General features: G+C 45.4%; 1 protein-coding gene and 1 long non-coding RNA gene across 3 annotated transcripts in view; one reads left to right on the forward strand and one right to left on the reverse strand.

Annotated features, from left to right (window-relative positions):
• LOC134354107 (uncharacterized) overlaps positions 1–25222 on the reverse strand; it is a 27811-nt gene continuing 2589 nt past the window's right edge. Inside the window, exons 2-3 of one of the 2 annotated variants that reach the window (XR_010019725.1) lie at positions 16525–16696; positions 1–4419 (exon numbers count right to left, since the gene is read on the reverse strand). This is a non-coding gene — a long non-coding RNA (uncharacterized LOC134354107). Of the gene's footprint in view, positions 4420–5178; positions 7338–16524; positions 16697–25222 lie in introns of those variants that run through there. The other variant, XR_010019724.1, reaches the window with a different exon arrangement.
• rps19bp1 (ribosomal protein S19 binding protein 1) overlaps positions 12178–25222 on the forward strand; it is a 16925-nt gene continuing 3880 nt past the window's right edge. Inside the window, exons 1-3 of the mRNA XM_063062885.1 lie at positions 12178–12307; positions 15763–15918; positions 24106–24203. Of these exons, the coding sequence (XP_062918955.1) occupies positions 12253–12307; positions 15763–15918; positions 24106–24203 (309 nt within the window). The 5' untranslated portion in view covers positions 12178–12252. The remainder of the gene's footprint in view (positions 12308–15762; positions 15919–24105; positions 24204–25222) is intronic.

The raw sequence follows: 25222 nt of genomic DNA on the forward strand, positions 1-25222 counted from the left end.
CGGCCTGAAACGTCGACTGTACCTCTTCCTAGAGATGCTGCCTGGCCTGCTGCATTCACCAGCAACTTTGATGTGTGTTGCTTGAATTTCCAGCATCTGCAGAATTCCTGTTGTTTGCGGCTTGGGGTTGACTTCTGAGATCTGTGAAAAATTAGTGAGTCCCTTTTTTAAACCAGCGTCAGGGCACTCTATCTAATATTTAACCAGGAGGAAATATTAAAACGAAGTGTGTTTTAAATGTTCTGTGGAATATGTCTGGCACTCTTTATGGCAGTGTGTAGCAACAGTTACATCCTCTTCTTCCATGGTTTCCATGAGCTGGTGAGTTAACGGACTAAGTGTTGAACCTCTGTTTATCTTCTGATCCTTATGGTTCTTCCAGGAGTCAAAAAGTTGTGAGCAGTCTTTATTCTAACGATCGTACAAATAAACCTACAAATACTAAGCAAACTAAATAAAGAACTGAGGAAGGATGCTGAGAGGTGAATTCAAAGACAAAAGAATAAAGAAGCAAAGCAAAAGATGGTGCCTCTGAAAAATCCATGACTTTTATAGATAAGAAACTTCTTAGATAATAAACTAGTTAATAGGCTACATAATTAAAATAATTGCATCACGTGGGTGATGTGCTAATACTTAGCCAATGAAAAATGAGAAAAGGTGATAAACCATTAGTTCAGCTGTTATACCACTTTCTGCCAGAGAGTGGGGATGAAACACTATGTATGGTGAAAAATACATGAGTTTATTTAAAAAGTACGAATCTTATAATAAGTACGGTATTATCAAAAAAAAACAGTGATCTTCAAAAGTGGGTTGACAAATGTCAAGGTGACTCCTCAAGGTGCTGTGGTGGAACTGTTAATGAGAGGGGAATGTGCAGGCAAACATCATGCAGAATGCTGGCATGCTAGTGTAGTGGTTAGCGTGACGCTATTACAGCTCGAGATGTGGGCGTCTGGAGCTCAATCCCGAGTCCTCTGTAAGGAGTTTGTACGTCCTCTCCAAAGGATGCTCACAGTCCAAAGGCCGAGTGGTTAGTAGGTTAATTGGTCATTGTAAATTGTCGCATGATTAGTCCAAGTTTAAACTGGTAGATTGACAGCGAGGCTCATTGAGCTGTGAGGATCTGTTCCATACTGTGTGTCTAAATAAGTAAAAGTAAATACATTTAGAAAAGCAGCCTTACTACTGAAATCCCTGGAGTTAGACCCGAACCCTCAATTTCTGGTTCGTTTGAGATTGTTACCAATTAAACCAGCTGCACCAGAGGATGCATCACACGGGTGAATTATTCCAACAGGGCAGCCCAGGTTTCTGACTGAGAACACGAATCCTCGATGAGTTTAGAATCCCAGAAGATAAAATCCAAGTCTAAATATTGTTGATCCTTTAAATGATCATCAGTCCTCCAAATGCATTTGTCAGAAGACCAAAGTTTTAACATGCAGGATTGTAGGCAGCTTCTTGGCCGCCATCAAAAGTGCAGCACAATTGGGCCAAGAGTTAAGTTTATTCAGCATTTTAGGTTACTCTGTCCTGTCACTAACCCAAGCCATGCCAAGCAAGTGCTAAAACACTTCCCTTCAGCAAGGACAAAATGTTAGATATGGGAAGGAAGGAATTGAATTGAAAATGATGTGAAAAAAAACATCAGAAAGAAAATGTGTGATGAATTCAACATTTAAATTAAAAAATGCCTATTGTCCTAGTTAATTAATAATTAAAACAGCCTCTGAACTAATTTACTAGAGGTTGAATATTAGCTGCCTTGGAGACACAGCAATATCATCCAACGTAAACAGCATTTTACAAACTTATAATCAGACTCAGATTTGAGAACTTTGATCGTATAAAAAGAATAAAGCTGTGAAATTGTTTGAAGATCTTGTACCTTGGCTTGTTGATATTGTGCTTCTCCTTCCAATAAAGGCAAGATAGGAAACATAGACACACAGGCCTATCATTTTACTGAGTGAATTTACTTCACGTTGAATGTTACAGAGGAGAACAGCACCTGAGTGTTTCATAATGTTCCCTTCACTGGATCTGCTTCACAGGACTGTTTGTTAATTAATTAATTTATTTTGGAGATACCGCACAGAATATGCCCTTCTGGCCCTTTGAGCTGTGCTGCCCTGGCATCCCCTCAACCCAGGTTTAACCCTGACCGATTTCTTCTTCCTTCTTGGGCCCTTAGCTCCCAGTGAGGCAAAGGCCATCAAAGACCTCCGGTTTCCATTGTCCAAAGTCAAGGTTATGTTTGGAGGTTGTCATTTTTTTTCCGTAATCCATTATATCCACCGTACAGGGGATTGGCCTCCACAGCTTCACCAGAGCACTGTAGGCCAGCCTTGCCTGTTTCCACCTCTCACGATGGGGACATAGGATTGGACTTTGAGAGGCACGGGACAATTTGCATTGACCAGTTAACCTACCCAGCACGTCTTTTCGACTGCGGGAGGAAACTGAAGCACCCAGGGGAAACCTATGCTTTTCGCGGAGACCCCTTACAGAGGACAGTCCAAGCTGTGATAGGTCCTCCAAGCTAGCCGCAACCCTACCATGGTGCCCATGTTGAGCATTCCTAAGTGATTGCATTTGCTTCTAATTCCAGGAATTGTCTTATGAGGGGAGAGATCAAGTACACTGACTAAATTTCTGAAGGAATAGTAAATAACTGCATTGAAGCAGGCGACATTCTGAAAGCAACTGACAAGGTGGATGTGATGGGCATTTCTCCCCCAGACTTGAGAGTCCAGAGACAAGGGACAGGCATGGTCCCGGGATCAGGGTCAGAAAGTTTGGATTGAGAAGAGAAACAATTCACTTACTTAGAATCGTGTCTTTGAAATCCTCCACTCTGAGAGGATGTGCTTGCTTAGTTGTTGAGAGAATTCAGAGTCGACTAATAGAACTTGAGCAGTCAAGGGAAGAAAGCAGGTTGCACGTCAGGCATGAATATAGGCTTGAAGGAGAACAGCATTGTTGATCACTGAAGAGTGGAACAGGCTTGAGGTGCTGTAGTGGCTAATTCAGCTTCTTTCTCTTTCATTCTTGTGTTATCTTTGAGCCACAGAGTCTTGGAACTCTACAGCACAGAAACAGGCCCTTCAGCCCATCTAGTCCATGCCAAACTATTATTCTGCCTAGCCCCATTGACCTGCATTCGAACCATAGCCCCCATAACCCTCCCATCCAAATTTCTCTCAAACATTGCAATCAAACCCACATCCACCACTTATGCTGGCAGCTGGTTCCACACTCTTACCCACATTCTGAGTGAGAAAGTTCCCTCTCGTGTCCCCATTAACCATTTCACCGTTCACCCTTAATCTATGACCTCTAGTTTTAGTTTCACCTAACCTCAGTGGAAAAAGCCTACTTGCATTCACCCCTCATAATTTTGTATATCTCTACCAAATATCCCCTAATTCTCCTAACCAGCCAATCTTTCCCTTTAACTCAAGTCCCAGCAACATCCTTGCAAATTTTCTCTGCACTCTTTCAATCTTTTTGAAATTTTTCTTGTGACCAGAACTGCACACAATACTCCAAATGAGGCCCCAGCAACGTATTATACAACTTCAACATAACATCCCATCTCCTATACTTAGAATTTGATTTATGCAAGTCAGTTTTCTGGGCAGGGGAGATTCTAAATGTCCATCCACTGGCAAATGTGTACCACAGCTGTGGCTGCCTCCAGCTTCATGAATGGACTGAGATCAGAAACCCTTCCAGCTTCAGTTCAACTTGTACAGTGTAGCAGATCGAATGGTATTTCAGGCCAGAGATGCAGAGTCAGAATCAGGGTTAATATCACCGGCATATGTCATGAAACTTGTTGTTTTGCAGCAGCAGTACGATGAAATACATACTAATAAAAATCTATTAAAAGTAGTACAAAAAGAGGTAAAAATGCTGAAGTAGTGTTCATGGGTTCAATGTCCATTCAGAAATCTGATGGCAGAGGGGAAGAAGCTGTTCCTGAAAAGTTGAGTGTGTGTCTTCAGGCTCCTGTACCTCCTCTCTGATGGTAGCAATGAGAAGAGGGCTTGTCCTGGGAGATGGGGGTCCTTAATGATGGATGCTGCCCGTTCAAGGCATCGCTTTTTGAAGGTATCCTCGATGCTGGATTACACTGAGCCCTCCCACTTGTTGAAGTGAAACCTGACTCCTTCGAAAAACTTGAGACACGAGTGAAATCTGAAGCAATGCACAAAAGGCTGGAGGAACTCAGCAGGTCAGGCAGCATCAACAGCGGGAAATGTACGGTTGATGTTTTGGTCCTGATGAAAGTTTTTGCCTGTTGCTCCTTCAGAGTGACTGCTAGACATAGGCTGGTGTTGTCTCAGGCTGTTTGCCGATCCTTGTGGACTCTGCAGAGTGCCCCTGTTCTCAGTTTCTCACGCTGGTCTAGTTGGATATTAAAGAAATGTATTGGAGAAGGACAGGAATTATTATTTTAAAATTACATAAAATAAGCCTTTCCAGAAGAACTCCCTCAGCTTAAGGCTTTAATGACAACTTTTGTCCTGTTTTATTGTGATATCACTCTGGAGGAACATTGTATCATTTCTTAATGCATGCATGCATTTCTAAATGACAATAAACGAGGACTGAGTGTCCTCATAATCTAATCTAAAATCTAAAAACAGAGTGGAACTTTGCTGCTAATCTCCACGAAACTACCAATAATTCCTCAACAAGACATCCTGAAATTTTCGCAGTGATCCCCTCCCTGAGGTCTTCAGAATTGGTAATTTGATATAACTTTCACTTGTTTATATGCTTCTTCTGTAAAAATATTAAAACGTTACTCCTTGGGTGATGTCTAACTGATTTTCTAACTGCCTTGAGATGTAATTAGTGCTGAACAATCTCTATGGCTCTGTAAAGTTATATTTCTGTTCAGCTGTCCAGAATAATTAAATAAATATTATATATGTTATAACTTTTAAAAAATATTAGTTTAAAGTATTTGAGTTTTTAGAAACATGGTTACACAGTGTAGAAAACAGGCCCGATAATCCGTCTGAACCACATTGACTAAGTTGCCTGAATGACCTAATCAATTTGCATTTATTTATTTATTTATTGAGATACAGTGCGGAATAGGCCCTCTCCCCAGCAACTCCCAATTTAACCCGAGCCTAATCACGGGATGATTTACAATGACCAATTGTAAATCTACTAACCGGTACGTTTGTGGACTGTGGGAGGAAATCGGAGGACCGGGAGAAAACCCACCCATTCCACCGGCTCCTTACAGATGATGTCGGAATTGAACTCTGAACTCTGCCCCCCCAAAAAAAACAGCGTCACGCTAACCGCAACGTTACCATGGCACCCCCATACACCTCCTAACCTGGGCTCCATGAACCCCGCGGTTAATGGTAATGTTAAAAAGTTTGGGATCCCAGCTCTAAACCTTTCCTACCCAAATGTCTTTTAAAAGTTGTTAATTGTACCCACATTTTCCAGTTTCTCTGGTAAACCTTCCCATATACCCGCCACCCTCTATGACAGGAGTTCCTCCAACTTTTTTATGCCATGTGTTGGTGCGTGGCCAAGTGGTTAAGGTGTTCGTCTAGTGATTTGAAGGTCGCTTGTTCGAGCCTTGGCTGAGGGTGCGTGTTGTGTCCTTGAGCAAGGCACTTAACCACACATTGCTCTGCGACGACACTGGTGCCAAGCTGTATGGGTCCTAATGCCCTTCCCTTGGACAACATTGGTGTCGTGGAGAGGGGAGACTTGCAGCATGGGCAACTGCCGGTCTTCCATACAACCTTGCCCAGGCCTAGGCCCTGAAAACTTTCCAAGGCACAAATCCATGGTCTCTTGAGACTACCAGATGCCTATTTATGCCATGGACCAACACCATTAAGCAAGGGAGCCCAGGTTGGAAAGCCCTGATCTGTGTGAAAGAGTGCCCCTCAGGTCCCTTCTGAATCGTTCCTTTCTCACTTTAAACCTGCTTCTTCTAGATTTGGATCCCCTTATCCTGGTGAGAAGTCTTTTGCCGTTCCCCTTATCTGTGCCAACGGTGATTTTATAAAAGGCTCGAGGAGCCGAGTCGTCTCCACCTGCTCCCGTTTTTTGTTGCTGCCGTGGCCGGAGGCTTTGAGCTTCCCTGTGCGGTGAAAAGGGGCAGCTGCATCATGAAACCAAGAAAAATAGAACACTGAAAGAAGTCAGCAGGTCAAGCAATATCTGTGGAGGCAATAGGTATTGGAATTGGTTTATTATTGTCACGTGTACTGAGATACAGTGAAGTGCTTGTCTTGCAAAATGGTCATTCAGATCAAATCATTACACAGTGCACTGAGGGAGAACAAGGTAAGACAATAACAATGCAGAATAAACTGTAACAGCTACAAAGAAAATTCGGCACTGGCAAATAATAAGATAGATTGTGAGGTCAAGAGTCCAATTTATCATACTAGGGATATATTTAATAGTCTTACAACAGTAGGGTAGAAGCTCTCCTCATGTCATTGTCATAGTCATAGTCATACTTTATTGATCCCGGGGGAAATTGGTTTTCATTACAGTTGCACCATAAATAATTAAATAGTAATAAAACCATAAATAGTTAAATAGTAATATGTAAATTATGCCAGGAAGATAAGTCCAGGACCAGCCTATTGGCTCAGGGTGTCTGACCCTCCAAGGGAGGAGTTGTAAAGTTTGATGGCCACAGGCAGGAATGATTTCCTATGACGCTCTGTGTTGCATCTCGGTGGAATGAGTCTCTGGCTGAATGTACTCCTGTGCCCACCCAGTACATTATGTAGTGGATGGGAGACATTGTCCAAGATGGCATGCAACTTGGACAGCATCCTCTTTTCAGACACCACCGTCAGGGAGTCCAGTTCCATCCCCACGACATCACTGGCCTTACGAATGAGTTTGTTGATTCTGTTGGTGTCTGCTACCCTCAGCCTGTTGCCCCAGCACACAACAGCAAACATGATCGCACTGGCCACCACAGACTCGTAGAACATCATCAGCATCATGTTAAGCTCTTTCAGATTTTTCTGTCTTATGCCCAATGGAAGAAGGGAGACAACAGAAGGTCCAGGGTGGATAGAGTCGTTGACCATTCTGGCTGCTTTACCAAGCCAGTGAGAAGTATAGGTTGATGCTTTCGATCAGGAGTGAGAGGGAAGGGAAACGATTGTCAGATATAGATGTAATAATAATATTGCTACCATTATTTTGTTTTTCCTCTTTCTTTTTGTATTTGCAGTTTGTTGTCTTTTGCTCATTGGGTGTTTGTCCGTCCTGTTGGCTGTGGTCTTTCATTGATTCTATTGTGTTTCTTGCACGTACTGTGAATGCCCACAAGAAAATGAATTTCAGGGTTGTACATGGTGACATTTATGTACTTTGAACTTTGAATTAGATTAGAGACAGCTGGAATTATCAGTTCTGTTATCGACCTTTCGTGAGAACACTGAGAGCATTGTTGGTCACACAACACATATCTAAGTTGCTGGTGAACACAACAGGCCAGGCAGCATCTCTAGGAAGGGGTACAGTCGACGTTTCAGGCCGAGACCCTTCGTCAGGACTAACTGAAAGAAGAGCTAGTAAGAGATTTGAAAGTGGGAGGGGGAGATCTGAAATGATAGGAGAAAACAGGAGGGGGAGGGATGGAGCCAAGAGCTTTGTGTTTGCATTATTGGTCAAGCTGGTTTCCCTTGGCCTGGATTACTCTGTATGTCAATGGGAAAAATGTGACATCAAACAACCCAATCGCGGATTTATTCTCCATCAGATAACGGGCAACAACGGAGTAGGGCAGGATTTGATGGTTTTAATTTTGGACATAAAGCGCAATAATGAGCCCTACCAGCCCAGTGAGTCCATACCGCCCAGTTACACCCACGTGACCGAGTAACCCACCAACCCGTTCGTCTTTAGAATGTGGGAGGAAACTAGAGCACCCAGCCCTTAAGGCATGGGAGTAGAATGAGGCTATTCAACCCATCGAGTCTCCTCCGCCATTCCATCATGCCTGATCTACTATCCCTCTCAACTTCATGCTCCAGCCTTCTCCCCATAACGTTTAACACCCTTACTGATCGAGAACCTGCCAACCTCCATTTTAAACATACCCAATGACCCCACAGCCGTCTGTGGGACAACTGTGCCACGCCGGCCATGATACTAATGCTTTCTTACAACAACCTATGCAATGGACTATGTATAATGTGCATAGAAATTGTTCTGTGAAAGGGCCCGTGAACCCACCAGGGCAACACACACAAAATGCTGGAGGAACTCAGCAGGCCACACAGCATTCATGAAAATGAATAAACACTTTCGACATTTTGGGCTGAGACCCTTCTTCAGGTCTTGAGCTGAAGTGGGGCGGGGGAGACAACAGAATAAAAAGCTGGGGGGAGGGGAAGGAGGACAAACTGGGAGGTGTTGGGTAAAGCCAGGTGAGTGGGAAAGGCATTGCAGTCTCAGAGGACAACCCACAGCAGGAGTTACACAGGGAATCGGAGAAGACTGAGAAGAGCAGTAGAACAGAGGGATCTGGGAATACATATCCATAATTCCTTGAAAATGGCATCACAGGTAGATAGGGTCGTAAAGAGCTTTCAGCACATTGATCCTTCATAAATCTGAGTATTAGGTACAGGAGTTGAGATGTTATGCTGAAGTTGTATAAGATACTGGTAAGGTCTAATCTGAGGTATTGTCTACAGTTTTGGTCACCTACCTTCAGGAGAGATGTAAATAAGATTGATAGAGTACAGAAAAAAATTACAAGGATATGGCTGGGGCTTGAGGGCCCGAGTTACAGGAAAAGGTTGAATGGGTGAGGATTTTATTCCCTGTAGTAAGCCGGCTGGTGGCCTAGTGGCATCAGCGCCGGACTTTGGAGCGAAGGCACCCGAATTCGAATCCAGCCGGCTCCCTTGCACGCCTTCCATCTGTGCTGGGTTGAGCATCGAGCTAGCAACTCAGCTTCGTGAAAATAGGAAAGCCTGCTAAAAAGATGGCATCCCAATGACTCCACTTGGAGTTAGGGGCTTCCTTCTTTCTTATTCCCTGAAGTGTAGGGGAACGAGAGGAGATTTAATAGAGGTATACAAAATAATTAGGGGTCAGATATGGTAAATGCAAGCGGGCTTTTTCCACTGCGTTTGGGTGAGACCAGAACTAGAGGTCATAGGTTAAGGGTGAAAGGTAAAATATTTAAGGGCAACCTGAGGGGAAACCTTTTCCACTCACAAGATGCTGCGAGTGTGTGGAACGAGCTGCCAGTAGAAATGGTGGTTGTGGGTTCGTTTGCAACGTTTGAGAGAAGTCTGGGCACGCATTGGGTAAAAATACAAACTTGGGTTGTTTTCTCTGGCGTGGCAGAGGCTGAGGGGGGATCTGACAGAGGTTTAGAAGATTATGAGAGACGTAGATAGAGTAGACGGTGTATTTTTTCCCAGGGTAGAAATGTCAAATACCAGAGGGCATGCATTGAAGGTGAGAGGGGTAGGTTCAAGGGGGATGTGAGGGGTAAGTTTTTTCACTCAGAGAGTGGTGGATGCCTGGTAAGGCGGTAGAGGCAAATAAATCAAGGGCTTTTAAGAGGCGTTTCGATAGGCACATTAATGTGAGGGAAGATGGAGGGATATGGACGGTGTGTAGATAGGAGGGATTAGTGCGTGGGGGTTTGTGATTCGGCACAGTACTGGGGACCAAAAGGCCCGTCCCGGTTCTGTACTGTGCCATGTTCTCCATGAACAGTATGCTAGACAAGCTTTCCACTGCATCTCAGGACATGCGATAATAATAAATAAAATACAGTGCAAAAATAAGTAAATAGCTCAAAAGCAAGGAATAACAAGGTAGTGTTCGTGGACCACTTAGAAATCTGTAGGCAAGTGTAAGAAACCGTTCCTAAGACGATAATGTGGGTGTTCAGGCTCCTGTGCCCCCTCTCTGATGGCAAAGGAGAAAAGGGCATGTGCCAGATGGTGGGGTCCTTATCGATGGACACCACCTTGAAGATGGCCTCGATGATAAAACCGTAAGATATAGGAACAGAATTAGGCCATTTGGCCCATCGAATCGGTTCCACCATTTCGTCACAGCGGATGCATTTTCCCTCTCAGCCCCAACCTCCCCGTATCCCTTCATGCCCTGTCTAATCAAGAATTTATCAATCCCAAATATACATAAAGACGTGGCCTCCACAGCCACCGGTGGCAATGAATTCCACAAGTTCACCACTCTCCAGCTAAAGAAATTCCCCCTCATCTCTGTTCTAAAAGGACGCCCCTCTATTCCGAAGCTGTGTCCTCCGGTCTTAGACCCCCCACCATAGGAAACATCCTCTCCACATCCACTTTTTTGAGGCTTTTCAACATTTGATAGGTTTCAATGAGGTTACCCCTCATTCCTCTGAATTGCAGTGAAAAGAGACCCAGAGCCTCTACTCACTTATGCCTTGATGGAAAGGAGTTGCCAAAGTAGATACTGCCTGACCTGCTGAGCCCGTCCTGCAGATTGTGTGTTGCTCTGGATTGCAGGCTCTGAGGTCTCTTGAACACAAGACGTTCTGCAAATGCTCGAAGCAACATACACACAAACTATGCAAAAAAAAGCTCAAACACGAGGAAATCTGCAGATGCTGGAACTTCAAGCAACACACATAAAAGTTGCTGGTGAACGCAGCAGGCCAGGCAGCATCTCTAGGAAGAGGTACAGTCGACGTTTCGGGCCGAGACCCTTCGTCAGGACTAACTGAAAGAAGAGATAGTAAGAGATTTGAAAGTGGGAGGGGGAGGGGGAGGGGGAGATCCAAAATGACAGGAGAAGACAGGAGGGGGAGGGATGGAGCCAAGAGCTGGACAGGTGATTGGCAAAAGGGATACGAGAGGATCATGGGACAGGAAGCCTAGGGAGAAAGAAAAGGGGGAGGGGGAAGCCCAGGGGATGGGCAAGGGGTATAGTGAGAAATAGGAGAGAGAGAAAAAGAATGTGTGCATATAAATAAATAAATAACGGATGGGGTACAAGGGGAAGGCGGGGCATTAGCGGAAGTTTCAGAAGTCAATGTTCATGCCATCAGGTTGGAGGCTACCCAGATGGAATATAAAGTGTTGTTCCTCCAACCTGAGTGTGGCTTAATCTTTACAGTAGAGGAGGCCTTGGATAGACATATCAGAATGGGAATGGGATGTGGAACCAAAATGCGTGGCCACTGGGAGATTCTGCTTTATCTGGCGGACAGAGCGTAGGTGTTCGGCGAAACAATCTCCCAGTCTGTGTCGGGTCCCGCCAATATATAGAAGGCCACATCCGGAGCACTGGACGCAATATATCACCCCAGCCGACTCATAGGTGAAGTGTCGCCTCTCCTGGAAGGACTGTCTGGGGCCCTGAATGGTAGTGGGGGAGGAAGTGTAAGGGCATGTGTAGCACTTGTTCCGCTTACAAGGATAAGTGCCAGGAGGGAGATTGGTGGGGAGGGATGGGGGGGGAGACGGATGGACAAGGGAGTCACGTAGGGAGCAATCCCTGCAGAAAGCAGAGTTGGGGGAGGGAAAGATGTGCTTAGTGGTGGGATCCCGTTGGAGGTGGTGGAAGTTACAGAGAATTATATGTTGGACCCAGAGGCCGGTGGGGTGGTGGGTAAGGACAAGGGGAACCCTATTCCTAGTGGGGTGGCGGGAGGATGGAGTGAGAGCAGATATGCGTGAAATGGGGGAGATGTGTTTGAGAGCAGAGTTGATGGTGGAGGAAGGGAAGCCCCTTTCTTTAAAAAAAGGAGGACATCTCCTTCATCCTGGAATGAAAAGCCTCATCCTGAGAGCAGATGCGGCGGAGACGGAGGAATTGCGAGAAGGGGATGGCATTTTTGCAAGAGACAGGGTGAGAAGAAGAATAGTCCAGATAGTTTGAGAGTCAGTGGGCTTATAGTAGATATCAGTAGAAATGGACCAGGTAAACTTGAGGGCAGGGTGAAAGTTGGAGGGGGAGGAAGTTTGGAGGAAGTGGGAGGAGCCAAAGGAGAAATTATTAAGAGTAAGAAACAGCTCCATGTGTACTTCTGCCATCTCGCGTCTCTCAGACAAAGGCGCTGTTGTTCCGCCGCCACGGCAGGTGGCGCTGTGCTGGGAAGGGCAGCGGGAGCAGCCGCATTTCGGGCGCTTCTCGTCACCTAGATACCGAGGGCCCGAGGAGTTCGGCGTGGTCATTCGCGGCTCTGTTCCGATCGGACGCGGCACGATGTCGGCAGCGCTGGTCAGGAAGGGGCTCGATCTGATGAGCGAAGATGTAAGAGGTAACGGAGAAGGTTTAGTTCACGACCCGGCGCCTCGGCAGAGAAGCGGCGCGCCATAGGAGATCTCCCTGCCGGCTAGGCCTCCCCAACCTCCCGTCAGGGGCATTCGTCTCTATACCGGCCTCCCATCGTGAGGTAGATGAAGGGGGGGGTTGTTGCAGCGCCCCCCTATGGTGTGGAGCAGAGCCCCGACTCTAGCCTCCGACCACGAGGGGCGCTACGGGGCGCCGTGTAGCACTGCCTGGCTTCCAAGTACCAAAGTGAAGACATTAGTTAAAAGAGCTTTGTTTTGGGTGCCGTCCATATTTTATTACTACAGTACATTGAGGTAGTATGGCCTCTGATTCTTTCAGACCCAGGCAATCTAGTTCTGTTCTACTCTCTTATATTATCCCACACGTCCTATAAGACAGAGGAGCAGAAATGAGGATTTTTTTTTAGAAAATGGTGAATCTGTGGAATTCATTGTTACAGGTAATTCGGTTGAGAGAGAGAGAATAAATCAGCCTTTCAGCCCTTCAAGTCTGCTTTGCCATTTCATCATTTGTAAACCCAGTTGTGCTTTTTCCTTGTAATCTTTGACCCCTTCTAACCAAGAACCTGTTAACCCCCACTTTGAGTTAGAATACAGAACACAGAAACCTACAGCTCGTAACAGGCTCTTCGGCCCACAATGTTGTGCTGACCATGTAACCTGCTCTAGAAACTGCCTAGAATTTCCCTAGCACACAGCCCTCTTGCATAGACTTTCACCGTGGCTGTCGGCAGTGCATTCCACACACCCACCACCCTCTGTGAAAAACTTACCCCTGACATCCCCTCGGTACCTGTTTCCAAGCGCCTTAAAACTATGCCTCCTTAGGTTAGCCGTTTCAGCCCTGGGGAGAAGCCACATGATCAATGCCCCTCATCATCTCATACACCTCTATCAGGTCACCTCTCATCCTCCGTCACTCCAAGGAGAAAAGGCCAAGTTCACTCAACCTAGTCTCATAAGGTACACCCTCCAATCCAGTCAACATCCTTTTAAGTCTCCTCTGCACTGTCTCTATAGTATCCACATCCTTCCTGTAGTGAGGTGACCAGAACTCCATGAAAAGTCTGACCAAGGTCTTATATAGCTGTAACATTACCTCACGGCTCTCGAACTCAGTAGCATGGTTGATGAATGTCAACATACCATACACCTCCTTAACAACACTGTCAAATTTATAATTCAACCATATACAGCCAAACAGAACAGCCTTCGCCGGGGCCGAGGTGGAAAACACAGTACGATAGTCATATGCAACATGAAACACATATAGCACGTATTAAATTTAAGACATCCGTAAGTCTTGCGAGACCATGGATCTGTGCCTGGAAAGTCTTCACTCTCCAGGGTGCAGGCCTGGGCAAGGTTGTATGGAAGACCGGCAGTTGCCCATGCTGGCAAGTCTCCCCTCTCCACGACACCAATGTTGTCCAAGGGAAGGGCATTAGGGCCCATACAGCTTGGCACCAGTGTCGTCGCAGAGCAATGTGTGGTTAAGTGCCTTGCTCAAGAACACAACACGCTGCCTCGGCTGGGGCTTGAACTCACGACCTTCAGATCACTAGTCTAATGCTTTAACCACTTGGCCACGTGCCCACGTATAAGATAGCAAGTAAGCATATGTCACACAAAATATACATAATATATAGTCCAATTACCTAAGTATCACATCCTGTAAATTGATGGTACGTGGGTGTTATTGGCTGTTCTCAGCAGTCTGCAGGCAATGACTGCATGCAAGCAACATACATCAAAGTTGCTGGTGAACGCAGCAGGCCAAGCAGCATCTATAGGAAGAGGTGCAGTCGACGTTTCAGGCCGAGAATTAATTCCACGTCCCATTCCCATTCTGACATGTCTATCCACGGCCTCCTCTACTGTAAAGATGAAGCCACACTCAGGTTGGAGGAACAACACCTTATATTCCGTCTGGGTAGCCTCCATCCTGATGGCATGAACATCGACTTCTCTAACTTCTGCTAAGGCCCCACCTCCCCCTCGTACCCCATCTGTTACTCATTTTTATGCACACATTCTTTCTCTCACTCTCCTTTTTCTCCCTCTGTCCCTCTGAATATACCTCTTGCCCATCCTCTGGGTCACCCCCCCCCGTCTTTCTTCCCGGACCTCCTGTCCCATGATCCTCTCGTATCCCCTTTTGCCTATCACCTGTCCAGCTCTCGGCTCTATCCCTCCCCCTCCTGTCTTCTCCTATCATTTTGCATCTCCCCCTCCCCCTCCAGCTTTCAAATCCCTTACTCACTCTTCCTTCAGTTAGTCCTGACGAAGGGTCTCGGCCTGAAACGTCGACTGCACCTCTTCCTATAGATGCTGCTTGGCCTGCTGCGTTCACCAGCAACTTTGATGTGTGTTGCTTGAATTTCCAGCATCTGCAGAATTCCTGTTGTTTGCGTTAAAATGACTGCATGCAACCCAGCTTGTCATTGCACTGATCGAACACTGGGGGGCAGCACTGATCTGAAGTGCTAGGCCCCACACCAGCATGGACGCTGCTGAGGGCACTTCCGAGATTGCTGCTACAGGCAAGCCTGCAGCTTAAGGCCTAGTCCGTACAGCCCCCACCGCCTGCCTTGCAATAAGCAAGGGAAACGGACTTGCAGCATTTTGCATTACCAATCTCCACCAGGGTCTTGCGATGGCAAGAAAAACATCCAAGACAATTGCTCGCTGTTAGATTGCATACCAGCTTCTGGCACTAATTCACATGCCTTCCTGTAGCTGGCAGTAACGCAGTCCGCACCAAGTCCAGCTCCTCCACCAACGAGCAGCTGATGGGGTACCTGAAGTTCTTACTACCCAGCATTGTCTTGTGATCATAAAAAAGAATAAAGAAGCTTTACATTGGCACCAGAGAGGCTGCTGTGTCTAAACACGCCGCCACTAAACCCTTACATTCAGTTTTGTACCGAACTATACTGCTGTCTGCATATTTACTGCCTTTAATCATTCACAAATTATGATTTTTTTTTCTGGACTCTGTTGAACTATTTTGATGTTTCCCTTTGTTGTTCTACATCGTATCCAAGATCTACTTTCAGTTCCTCGGAATCAGCCTTTGTTCAATCTATTAGGATTTGAATACGTTCTATGACTTGGCTTCCACAGTCAAATGTAGTAATGAATTCCACAGATTCACCATTCTCTGACTAAAGGAATTCCTCCTCATCTCTGTTCCAAAGGGACCTCTGGTCCTAGACTCTCCCATCCTCCGCGGATCCACTCTTATCTCGGGCTTTCAATGAGGTCACCCTCATTCTTCTAAACTCCAGCAAGGTCAAGCCCATAGCCATCAAACAATACTCATGCATACCCAGGATCATTCTCATAAAGCTCCTCTGGGCCTTATCCTTTTGGACAAGTCAGTAGTGACCATCCCCTCCTCCTCATGCTTCACTTCAAGGGCAAGGCAAGAAGACGAATCGAGGACACTCGTCAGATGCTGGCTGTTTGCTCAATACAAGCAAGAAAGGGAGAAGGAAGGAACTGGAGAGGATTCGCAGGCAACGGGAAAAGAACAAGGCTACTGTCAAAGGGAAGGTAGTTAAATCAGCACTGGGTAAGTGATAGGTTAATGTTCCTGAATCCCTGTATTGCTCTGTGCAAAGAAATTTCATAGCTGTAAGTGTTTGGCTGTACAAGTGATACAAGGGCCTGTTTTTGGTTGCATCAGATACATTGCCCCTATGCTAGAATGCTTCTTTGATGAAATGGCCACAAAATAGTCACGAGGACTAATTTTCATAATTTTAAGGTGATTGGAGGGAAGTATGGATGGGGGGGATGTCAGAGGTAGGTATTTTCACAGAGAGTGCTGGGTGTGTGGAACATGCTGCCAGGGGTGGTGTTAGAGGCAGATACATTAGGGACATTTGAGCCACATGGATGATAGAAAAACGGAGGGATATGGAGGAGGGATGGTTAAGAGGTCGGCACAACATTGTGTCCTGAAGGGCCTGTACTGTGCTGTGGCGTTCCTTGTCCTATTTATAGCTTGGGTTATCTCCCGGTACCACCGGCCCTTGGATCGACTAGGTTGTTGAGCGCTGATGCCACTATGCCACCAGCCGGCAAGGTGGTTCACTAAAGTCCTTCAAAAGAGAACATCCTTTCCCAGTCTGGTCTGTATGTCACCCTTCTTGAGGGTCTCGTAAGTGTCACTTACAGGCAACTCCCCCTGGGCACTTGGGGATGAGCAGCGATTGCTGACCTTGGAAGCTGGAGTCACAGCAGGGAAGCAGGCGATTTGGCCCAGCACGTTCACGTCAACCAGTGGGCACCCATCTGTATCCATCCCATCTTCCAGCGCCCAGCCGACTGAAGTGCGGATCTAGACACTTGTTAAACGATTGTAAGACATTCGATTAGATTCAACTTTATTGTCATTGTGCCGAGTACAGATACAAAGCCAATGAAATGCAGTTAGCATCTGACCAGAAATGCAAAGAATAGTGTTATTTACAAAATAACTGTGAATAGAAGAAGTGCTACAGCACACAAATATGAAAGTACTGAGACAGTACAATATGGGTGCAATACTGTTTTGCGCTGTGATGTGAGGTTCAGCAGGGTCACAGCCTCAGGGAAGAAGCTCTTCCTGTGCCTGCTGGTGCGGGAGCGGAGGCTCCTGTAGCGCCTACTGGATGGGAGGAGAGTAAAAAGTCCATGGTTAGGGTGAGATGCATCCTTGATAATGCTTTTTGCCTTGCCCAGGCAGCGTTTATGGTAGATGTTCTCAATGGTGGGCAACTGGGTGCTGATAATCCGCCGGGCAGTTTTCACCACATGCTGGAGTGCTTTGCGGTCTGATACAGGACAATTGCCATACCACACTGAGATACAGTTGGTGACTATGCTCTCAATGGTACAGCGGTAAAAGTCCGTCAGTATCCTGGGACAAAGGTGAGCTTTCTTGATGCTCCGCAGGAAATAAAGGGACTGTTGCACCTTTTTGATCAGGATGGAGGAGTTCAGGGACCAGGTGAGATCCTCGGAAATGTGGACACCAAGGAATTTAAAGCTTGGTACACGTAGGACTAGAACTAGGCTCTTCGGTGAAATGCTTTCCCTACACTCTCTGGCAATATATTCCAAGTACTCCCCACCCTCTGGGTGAAGAAATTCCCCCCTCCCACACCCAGATCCCCCCCTAAATCTCCTGCCCCTCACTCTATATTTAAGTCTTCTTGTTTTATCTGCCTCTGGTAATGGGACAAGAATCCTGCAGTCTTCCCCATAATCAGAGTCAGGTTTAATATCATTGGCATATGTTGTGAAATTTATGGCAGCAGTACCGTCCAATACATTATATTAAAAACTATAAATTACAATAAGATATATATAAAAAAAGAAAATTAAATTAAGTAGGTAGTGCAAAAGGAGAGGGAGAAAATTCTGAGGTAGTGTTCATGGGTTCATGGTCCATTCAGAAATCAGATGGTAGAGGGGAAGAAGCTGTTCAGGAGACACTGAGTGTGCGTCTTCAGGCTCTTGTACCCTCTCCCTGATGATAGCAATAAGACGGGGGTCCTTAATGATAGATGCCGCCTTTTTGAGGCATCGCCTTTTGAAAATGTCCTTGATGCTGGGGAGGATAGTGCCCATGATCGAGTTGGCTGAGTTTTACAACTGTAGAACATTAGAAAGTTTTTGACAACAGGCCATTCGGCCCAACGAAACTTGCCAAATTCCTATTCACATCGTGAGTTGAAATACTGTAACTATGGAGTTTAGATTTGAAAGTCTCTAAGGTAGTACAGGTAGTTTGTTCCATGTGTCCACAAGTCGCTGTGTAAAGAAATGCTTCCTGATGTTAATCTGAAACCTCCCTTTAAACCAGTCTCCACCTATGGCCCCGTGTCCTTGTGGATGGATTAATTTTGAAGTAGCAGCTGGCATCCACTTCTAACATGTCTCCTCTCATTCTGTGACTACTTTGGCTAAAAAGATTTAACTCTTTCATTTTTCTACATAGCTCATACCCTGTAGACCTGGAATGAGTAGTCGCCCTTCTCTGAACTCTCTCCAGTGCCTTCATGTCCCTCACAAAATATGGAGACCAGAATTGTACACAATACTCACAAGCACAGTTTAAGGAGAACGTCTCTAGACTTGAACTCCCCTGAGTGCTTTATGTAGCCCAACATCCTGTTGGCCTTCCTAATCACTTCTGTGCATTGTCTAGATGTTGATAGTGACGAGTCTACTCAAGATGAAGTGTCTCAGCCCGAAACATCAACTGTTTATTCTCTTCCGTAGATATTGCCAGGCCTACAAGTTCCTCCGGGATCCTGTGTGTGTTCCTTACAGGCAGCGGCAGGAAATGAACTGGGGTCACTGGTACTGTAAAGCATTGTGCTAACCGCTGCATTGCAGTGCCGCCCTCTTAACCTGCTCCACTCCAGCGGAAACAGACCCACCCTCTCCCCGTTACAGAAACGTTCCATCCCAGGCAGTGTTCTTTGGAATTCTCTCCCAACACTATGGCATATTCCCTTAACAAAAAAAAAATGCCATCACACTTCAATAGAAGCAGATGGTATTATATTCAGACCAATGTGTCGGGTTGAAGTGACGCCCAGGAGCTTGGAACTGGCTCAGTCCTGTGGGAAACAAAGGTACTGGTTCAGCAGGTGTGCTGTTTGCCTTTGCACTGTAGTAACCTGCCCAGCCCTATTGCCGCCGGCAGGTTTCTGTTCCAAGTAGCAGGAAGCTCTTCTCGAGTTTCATACGGGTTCGGTACTAGGTAACCGGCAGCTGTGAAGTTGTGTTCTAAATAAGGAGCCAGTGCTTCACCCAGTGCAAAGCTCTACACAGACCATATTTCTTTCTGCCTCAATAAAGCAGTCAGCATATTTTTATTTAGAGAAACTCTAGTGGATCAACATTGATAAGACAAAGGAGATGGTGATGACTTTAGGAAGACTAACCCTGCACTGCTCCCTTCCACTATTGGTGGTGAGAATGTGGATGTGGTGAGGACCTACAGGTACCTGGGGGTGCACCCGGTTGACAGACTTGACTGGAGCACCAACGCAGAGGCTGTGTACAAGAAGGCCCAGAGTCACCTCTACTTCCTGAGTATGCAGGCCTCTCCTTCACGTGTTCTACCAGTCTGTTGTCGCCAGTGCAATCTTCTATGCAGTGGTGTGCTGGGGCAAAGGCATCAACACGGGTGATGTCAACAGGCTCATAAACTGATTGGAAAGACTGGCTCAGTTATAGGAGTCACACTGTGAAACAAAGGACCTTACTCAAATCCTGGCAATCCTAGACAATGTTTCTCACCCTCTGCATGCCACCTCGGCTAAACAGAGGAGCACTTTAAGTAATAGACGAAGACAACTGTGGTGCTCCAAAGATCGCTGTGTGAGGGCGTTCTTACCCTCAGGCATTAGGCTGTATAATGGGTCAATCTATAGATGGGGAAGTGATGGCCCCCTCCTGTTAGACTGAGGTAACTTTTTTTTAAATTCTTTCTGTTTCTCCTCTAATATTTACATCTGTGCATTTATAATGCTAGTGTGACATGAATTTCCTTTGGGATCAATAAACATAGAAACATAGAAAATAGGTACAGGAGTAGGCCATTCGGCCCTTCGAGCCTGCACCGCCATTTATTATGATCATGGCTGATCATCCAACTCAGAACCCCGCCCCAGCCTTCCCTCCATACCCCCTGACCCCCGTAGCCACAAGGGCCATATCTAACTCCCTCTTAAATATAGCCAGTGAACTGGCCTCAACTGTTTCCTGTGGCAGAGAATTCCACAGATTCACCACTTTCTGTGTGAAGAAGTTTTTCCTAATCTGGGTCCTAAAAGGCTTCCCCTCTATCCTCAAACTGTGGCCCCTCGTTCTGGACTTCCCCAACATCGGGAACAATCTTCCTGCATCTAGCCTGTCCAATCCCTTTAGGATTTTATACGTTTCAATCAGATCCCCCCTCAATCTTCTAAATTCCAACGAGTACAAGCCCAGTTCATCCAGTCTTTCTTCATATGAAAGTCCTGACATCCCAGGAATCAATCTGGTGAACCTTCTTTGTACTCCCTCTATGGCAAGGATGTCTTTCCTCAGATTAGGGGACCAAAACTGCACACAATACTCCAGGTGTGGTCTCACCAAGGCCTTGTACAACTGCAGTAGTACCTCCCTGCTCCTGTACTCGAATCTTCTCGCTATAAATGCCAGCATACCATTCGCCTTTTTCACCGCCTGCTGTACCTGCATGCCCACTTTCAATGACTGGTGTATAATGACACCCAGGTCTCGTTGCACCTCCCCTTTTCCTAATCGGCCACCATTCAGATAATAATCTGTTTTCCTATTTTTGCCACCAAAGTGGATAACTTCACATTTATCCACATTAAATTGCATCTGCCATGAATTTGCCCACTCACCCAACCTATCCAAGTCACCCAGCATCCTCCTCACAGCTAACACTGCCACCCAGCTTCGTGTCATCCGCAAACTTGGAGATGCTGCATTTAATTCCCTCATCCAAGTCATTAATATATATTGTAAACAACTGGGGTCCCAGCACTGAGCCTTGCGGTACCCCACTAATCACCGCCTGCCATTCTGAAAAGGTCCCGTTTATTCCCACTCTTTGCTTCCTGTCTGTTAACCAATTCTCCACCCACATCAATACCTTACCCCCAATACCGTGTGCTTTAAGTTTGCACACTAATCTCCTGTGTGGGAACTTGTCAAAAGCCTTTTGAAAATCCAAATATACCACATCCACTGGTTCTCCCCTATCCACTCTACTAGTTACATCCTCAAAAAATTCTATGAGATTCGTCAGACATGATTTTCCTTTCACAAATCCATGCTGACTTTGTCCGATCATTTCACCCCTTTCCAAATGTGCTGTTATCACATCCTTGATAACTGACTCCAGCAGTTTCCCCACCACCGACGTTAGGCTAACCGGTCTATAATTCCCCTGTTTCTCTCTCCCTCCTTTTTCAAAAAGTGGAGTTACATTAGCCACCCTCCAATCCTCAGGAACTAGTCCAGAATCTAACGAGTTTTGAAAAATTATCACTAATGCATCCACTATTTCTTGGGCTACTTCCTTAAGGACTCTAGGATGCAGACCATCTGGCCCTGGGGATTTATCTGCCTTCAATCCCTTCAATTTACCTAACACCACTTCCCTACTAACATGTATTTCGCTCAGTTCCTCCATCTCACTGGACCCTCTGTCCCCTACTATTTCTGGAAGATTATTTATGTCCTCCTTAGTGAAGACAGAACCAAAGTAATTATTCAATTGGTCTGCCATGTCCTTGCTCCCCATAATCAATTCACCTGTTTCTGTCTGCAGGGGACCTACATTTGTCTTTACCAGTCTTTTCCTTTTTACATATCTATAAAAGCTTTTACAATCCGTTTTTATGTTCCCTGCCAGTTTTCTCTCATAATCTTTTTTCCCCTTCCTAATTAAGCCCTTTGTCCTCCTCTGCTGAACTCTGAATTTCTCCCAGTCCTCAGGTGAGCCACTTTCTCTGCCTAATTTGTATGCTTCTTCTTTGGAATTGATACTATCCCTAATTTCTCTTGTCAGCCACGGGTGCACTACCTTCCTTGATTTATTCTTTTGCCAAACTGGGATGAACAATTGTTGTAGTTCATCCATGCAACCTTTAAATGCTTGCCATTGCATATCCACCGTCAACCCTTTAAGTGTCATTTGCCAGTCTATCTTAGCTAATTCATGTCTCATACCTTCAAAGTTACCCCTCTTTAAGTTCAGAACCTTTGTTTCTGAATTAACTATGCCACTCTCCATCTTAATGAAGAATTCCACCATATTATGGTCACTCTTACCCAAGGGGCCTCTCACGACAAGATCGCTAATTAACTCTTCCTCATTGCTCAAAACCCAGTCCAGAATAGCCTGCTGTCTAGTTGGTTTCTCGACATGTTGGTTCAAAAAACCATCCCGCATACATTCCAAGAAATCCTCTTCCTCAGCACCTTTACCAATTTGGTTCACCCAATCTACATGTAGATTGAAGTCACCCATTATAACTGCTGTTCCTTTATTGCACACATTTCTACTTTCCTGTTTAATACCATCTCCGACCTCACTACTACTGTTAGGTGGCCTGTACACAACTCCCACCAGCGTCTTCTGCCCCTTAGTGTTACGCAGCTCTACCCATATCGATTCCACATCTTCCCGGCTTATGTCCTTCCTTTCTATTGCGTTAATCTCTTCTTTAACCAGCAACGCCACCCCACCTCCCCTTCCTTCATGTCTATCCCTCCTGAATATTGAATATCCCTGAACGTTGAGCTCCCATCCTTGGTCACCCTGGAGCCATGTCTCTGTGATCCCAACTATATCATAATCATTAATAACAATCTGCACTTTCAATTCATCCACCTTATTACGAATGCTCCTTGCATTGACACACAAAGCCTTCAGGCGCTCTTTTACAACTCTCTTAGCCCTTATACAATTACGTTGAAAAGTGGCCCTTTTTAGTGCTTGCCCTGGATTCGTCGGCCTGCAACTTTTACTTTTCTCCTTAGTACTTTTTGCTTCTACCCTCACTTTACACCCCTCTGTCTCTCTGCACTGGTTTCCATCCCCCTGTTGTGAACTAACCTCCTCACGCCTAGCCTCTTTAATTTGATTCCCACCCCCCAACCATTCTAGTTTAAAGTCACCTCAGTAGCCCCAGCTAATCTCCCTGCCAAGATATTGGTCCCCCTAGGATTCAAGTGTAACCCGTCCTTTTTGTACAGGTCGCGCCTGCGCCAAAAGAGGTCCCAATGATTCAAAAACTTGAATCCCTGCCCCCTGCTCCAATCCCTCAACCACGCATTTATCCTCCACCTCATCGCATTCCTACTCTCACTGTCGCGTGGCACAGGCAGTAATCCCAAGATTACTACCTTTGCGGTCCTTTTTCTCAACTCCCTTCCTAGCTCCCTATATTCTCCTTTCAGGACCTCATCCCTTTTCCTACCTATGTCATCTATCTAAAGTATCTATCCCAGGTGGTATGCTAGCCAGTGGTGTAGTGGCATCAGCACCGGACTTTGAGGCTAGTGATCCCAGCTTCAGATCCGGCTGGCTCCTTGCACGCTTTCCATCCATGCTGGGTTGAGCGTTGAGCTAACAACTCGGCCTCCTAACAAACAGACAGATGCTAAAAGAAACGGCAAGGTTGCCGCCTGATGCACTACAAGGCGTGGAAAGGAATAAACACAAATATTGTGCAGTCACGGGGAGAACATACAGAGACCTTACAGACAGCTGCGGAAACTGAACCTGGGTTTCTGGCGCTGTAATGTCATTATACTAGCTGTTACTCTACTGTGCCGAAGCTGGGTCCTAATCTGAAATGTCGACCATCCCTTTGCATCCTGAGATGCTACCTGACCCACCGAGTCACTGAAGCAGTTGGTTTTGTATAAAGGTCAGTGAATATCACGGTCAGATCAAGTTGGAGGGTGTGAGAATGAGTCTGAGTGAGACAGAAACACCATCATGGGGCAGTTTGAGTGGCACTGGCTTTGATTTATGTACCAAGATACAGTGAAAAGCTGGTCTTGCATCCTGTTCGTACAGTTCAGAACCTTGTGTTCCCAAATTTACCAACTCCTTCAGAATCCAAAGGACCTCTTCAAAAGAGACCCTACTGGAGAAAAGATGTGGGCAGGGGTACAGACCCTGCTGCTTGTTCCTGATTTCAGAGCTAATGAGTCTTGTTTGCCTTCACAGAGGAATACAGGAAAACCAGAGCAGCCGATCATACAGAGGCAAACCTCCAGTACATGCTTGGTTCCCAATTCCTGACCGAGAGCAGTGTCACTGAGAAGGTATGTATCTTTCCCACACAGAAGGGAAACCCTGAACTTGTTAGTCGACTATTGGAAATTGAATCTCTGTTAGATAAGACAGAAAAAAGGACTGAAATCATAATGTCTTAATGAAACGCGGAGTATAAGTTCCATGCCTTGCAGCAGTAGCATAGCACATTTCAAGCATAAGTTATGTAAACTTAAATAATATAAGTTATACAATACTGTGCAAAAGTCCTAGGCACATATATATAGCTAGGGTACCTAAGACTTTAGCACAGTTCTGTATTTGTCAACATGTAGTAGAGAGCCAGTTTGTAAATCTGGCGGGAGCAAAGGATGAATGAATGAATGAAATTTATTTCTGTCAGTACAAACATAACAAAAAGCATCATTTTCTACAATGATTTCATAGGACAAAATTACAACAAAAAAACATAGATATTCTTTAAAACAGACTGAAAGGGTGTAGGCTGAAGCTACAGCTTATTACGCCTACCCCTCTTACTTACACAACAGCATATCTGGTGACAATCGTCACATCAAAACAAAAGATTTCATAATCTTTTAACAGAAAATCCAATTCCAAGTATCATTTATGTACATTACTCCCATTCATTTTAAATCATGTATTTTATATTTGTTCATTAAATTATTTTTAAATAATTTTTTAAACTTGTTAAGTGTGGTGCATGTTTTTAAATTCTCACTACAACTGTTCCATAGATTCACCCATCTGACTGAAATACAATGAACTTTTACATTTGTTCTTATCCTTTGTTTTTGAAATATACATGTTCCTCTCAAGTCATGTTGACTTTCTCTCATTTTAAACAACCTTTGGATACTTTGTGGTAGCTGTCCATTTTTTACTTTATACATAATTTGTATTATTTTAAAATCTACGAAATCTGTTGGGAATGGCGAGTGTGGGAGTAGGACTACCGGGAGTGGTGCAGACACATCGTTACAGAATGCCTCTCTGGTGCTTCCCACTCCCTCCCCCTTTTTCCAACCATGATTCCCCTCTCCCTGCC

This window comes from Mobula hypostoma, chromosome 11 (genome assembly GCF_963921235.1).
Source record: "Mobula hypostoma chromosome 11, sMobHyp1.1, whole genome shotgun sequence".
Taxonomy (NCBI): domain Eukaryota; kingdom Metazoa; phylum Chordata; class Chondrichthyes; order Myliobatiformes; family Myliobatidae; genus Mobula; species Mobula hypostoma.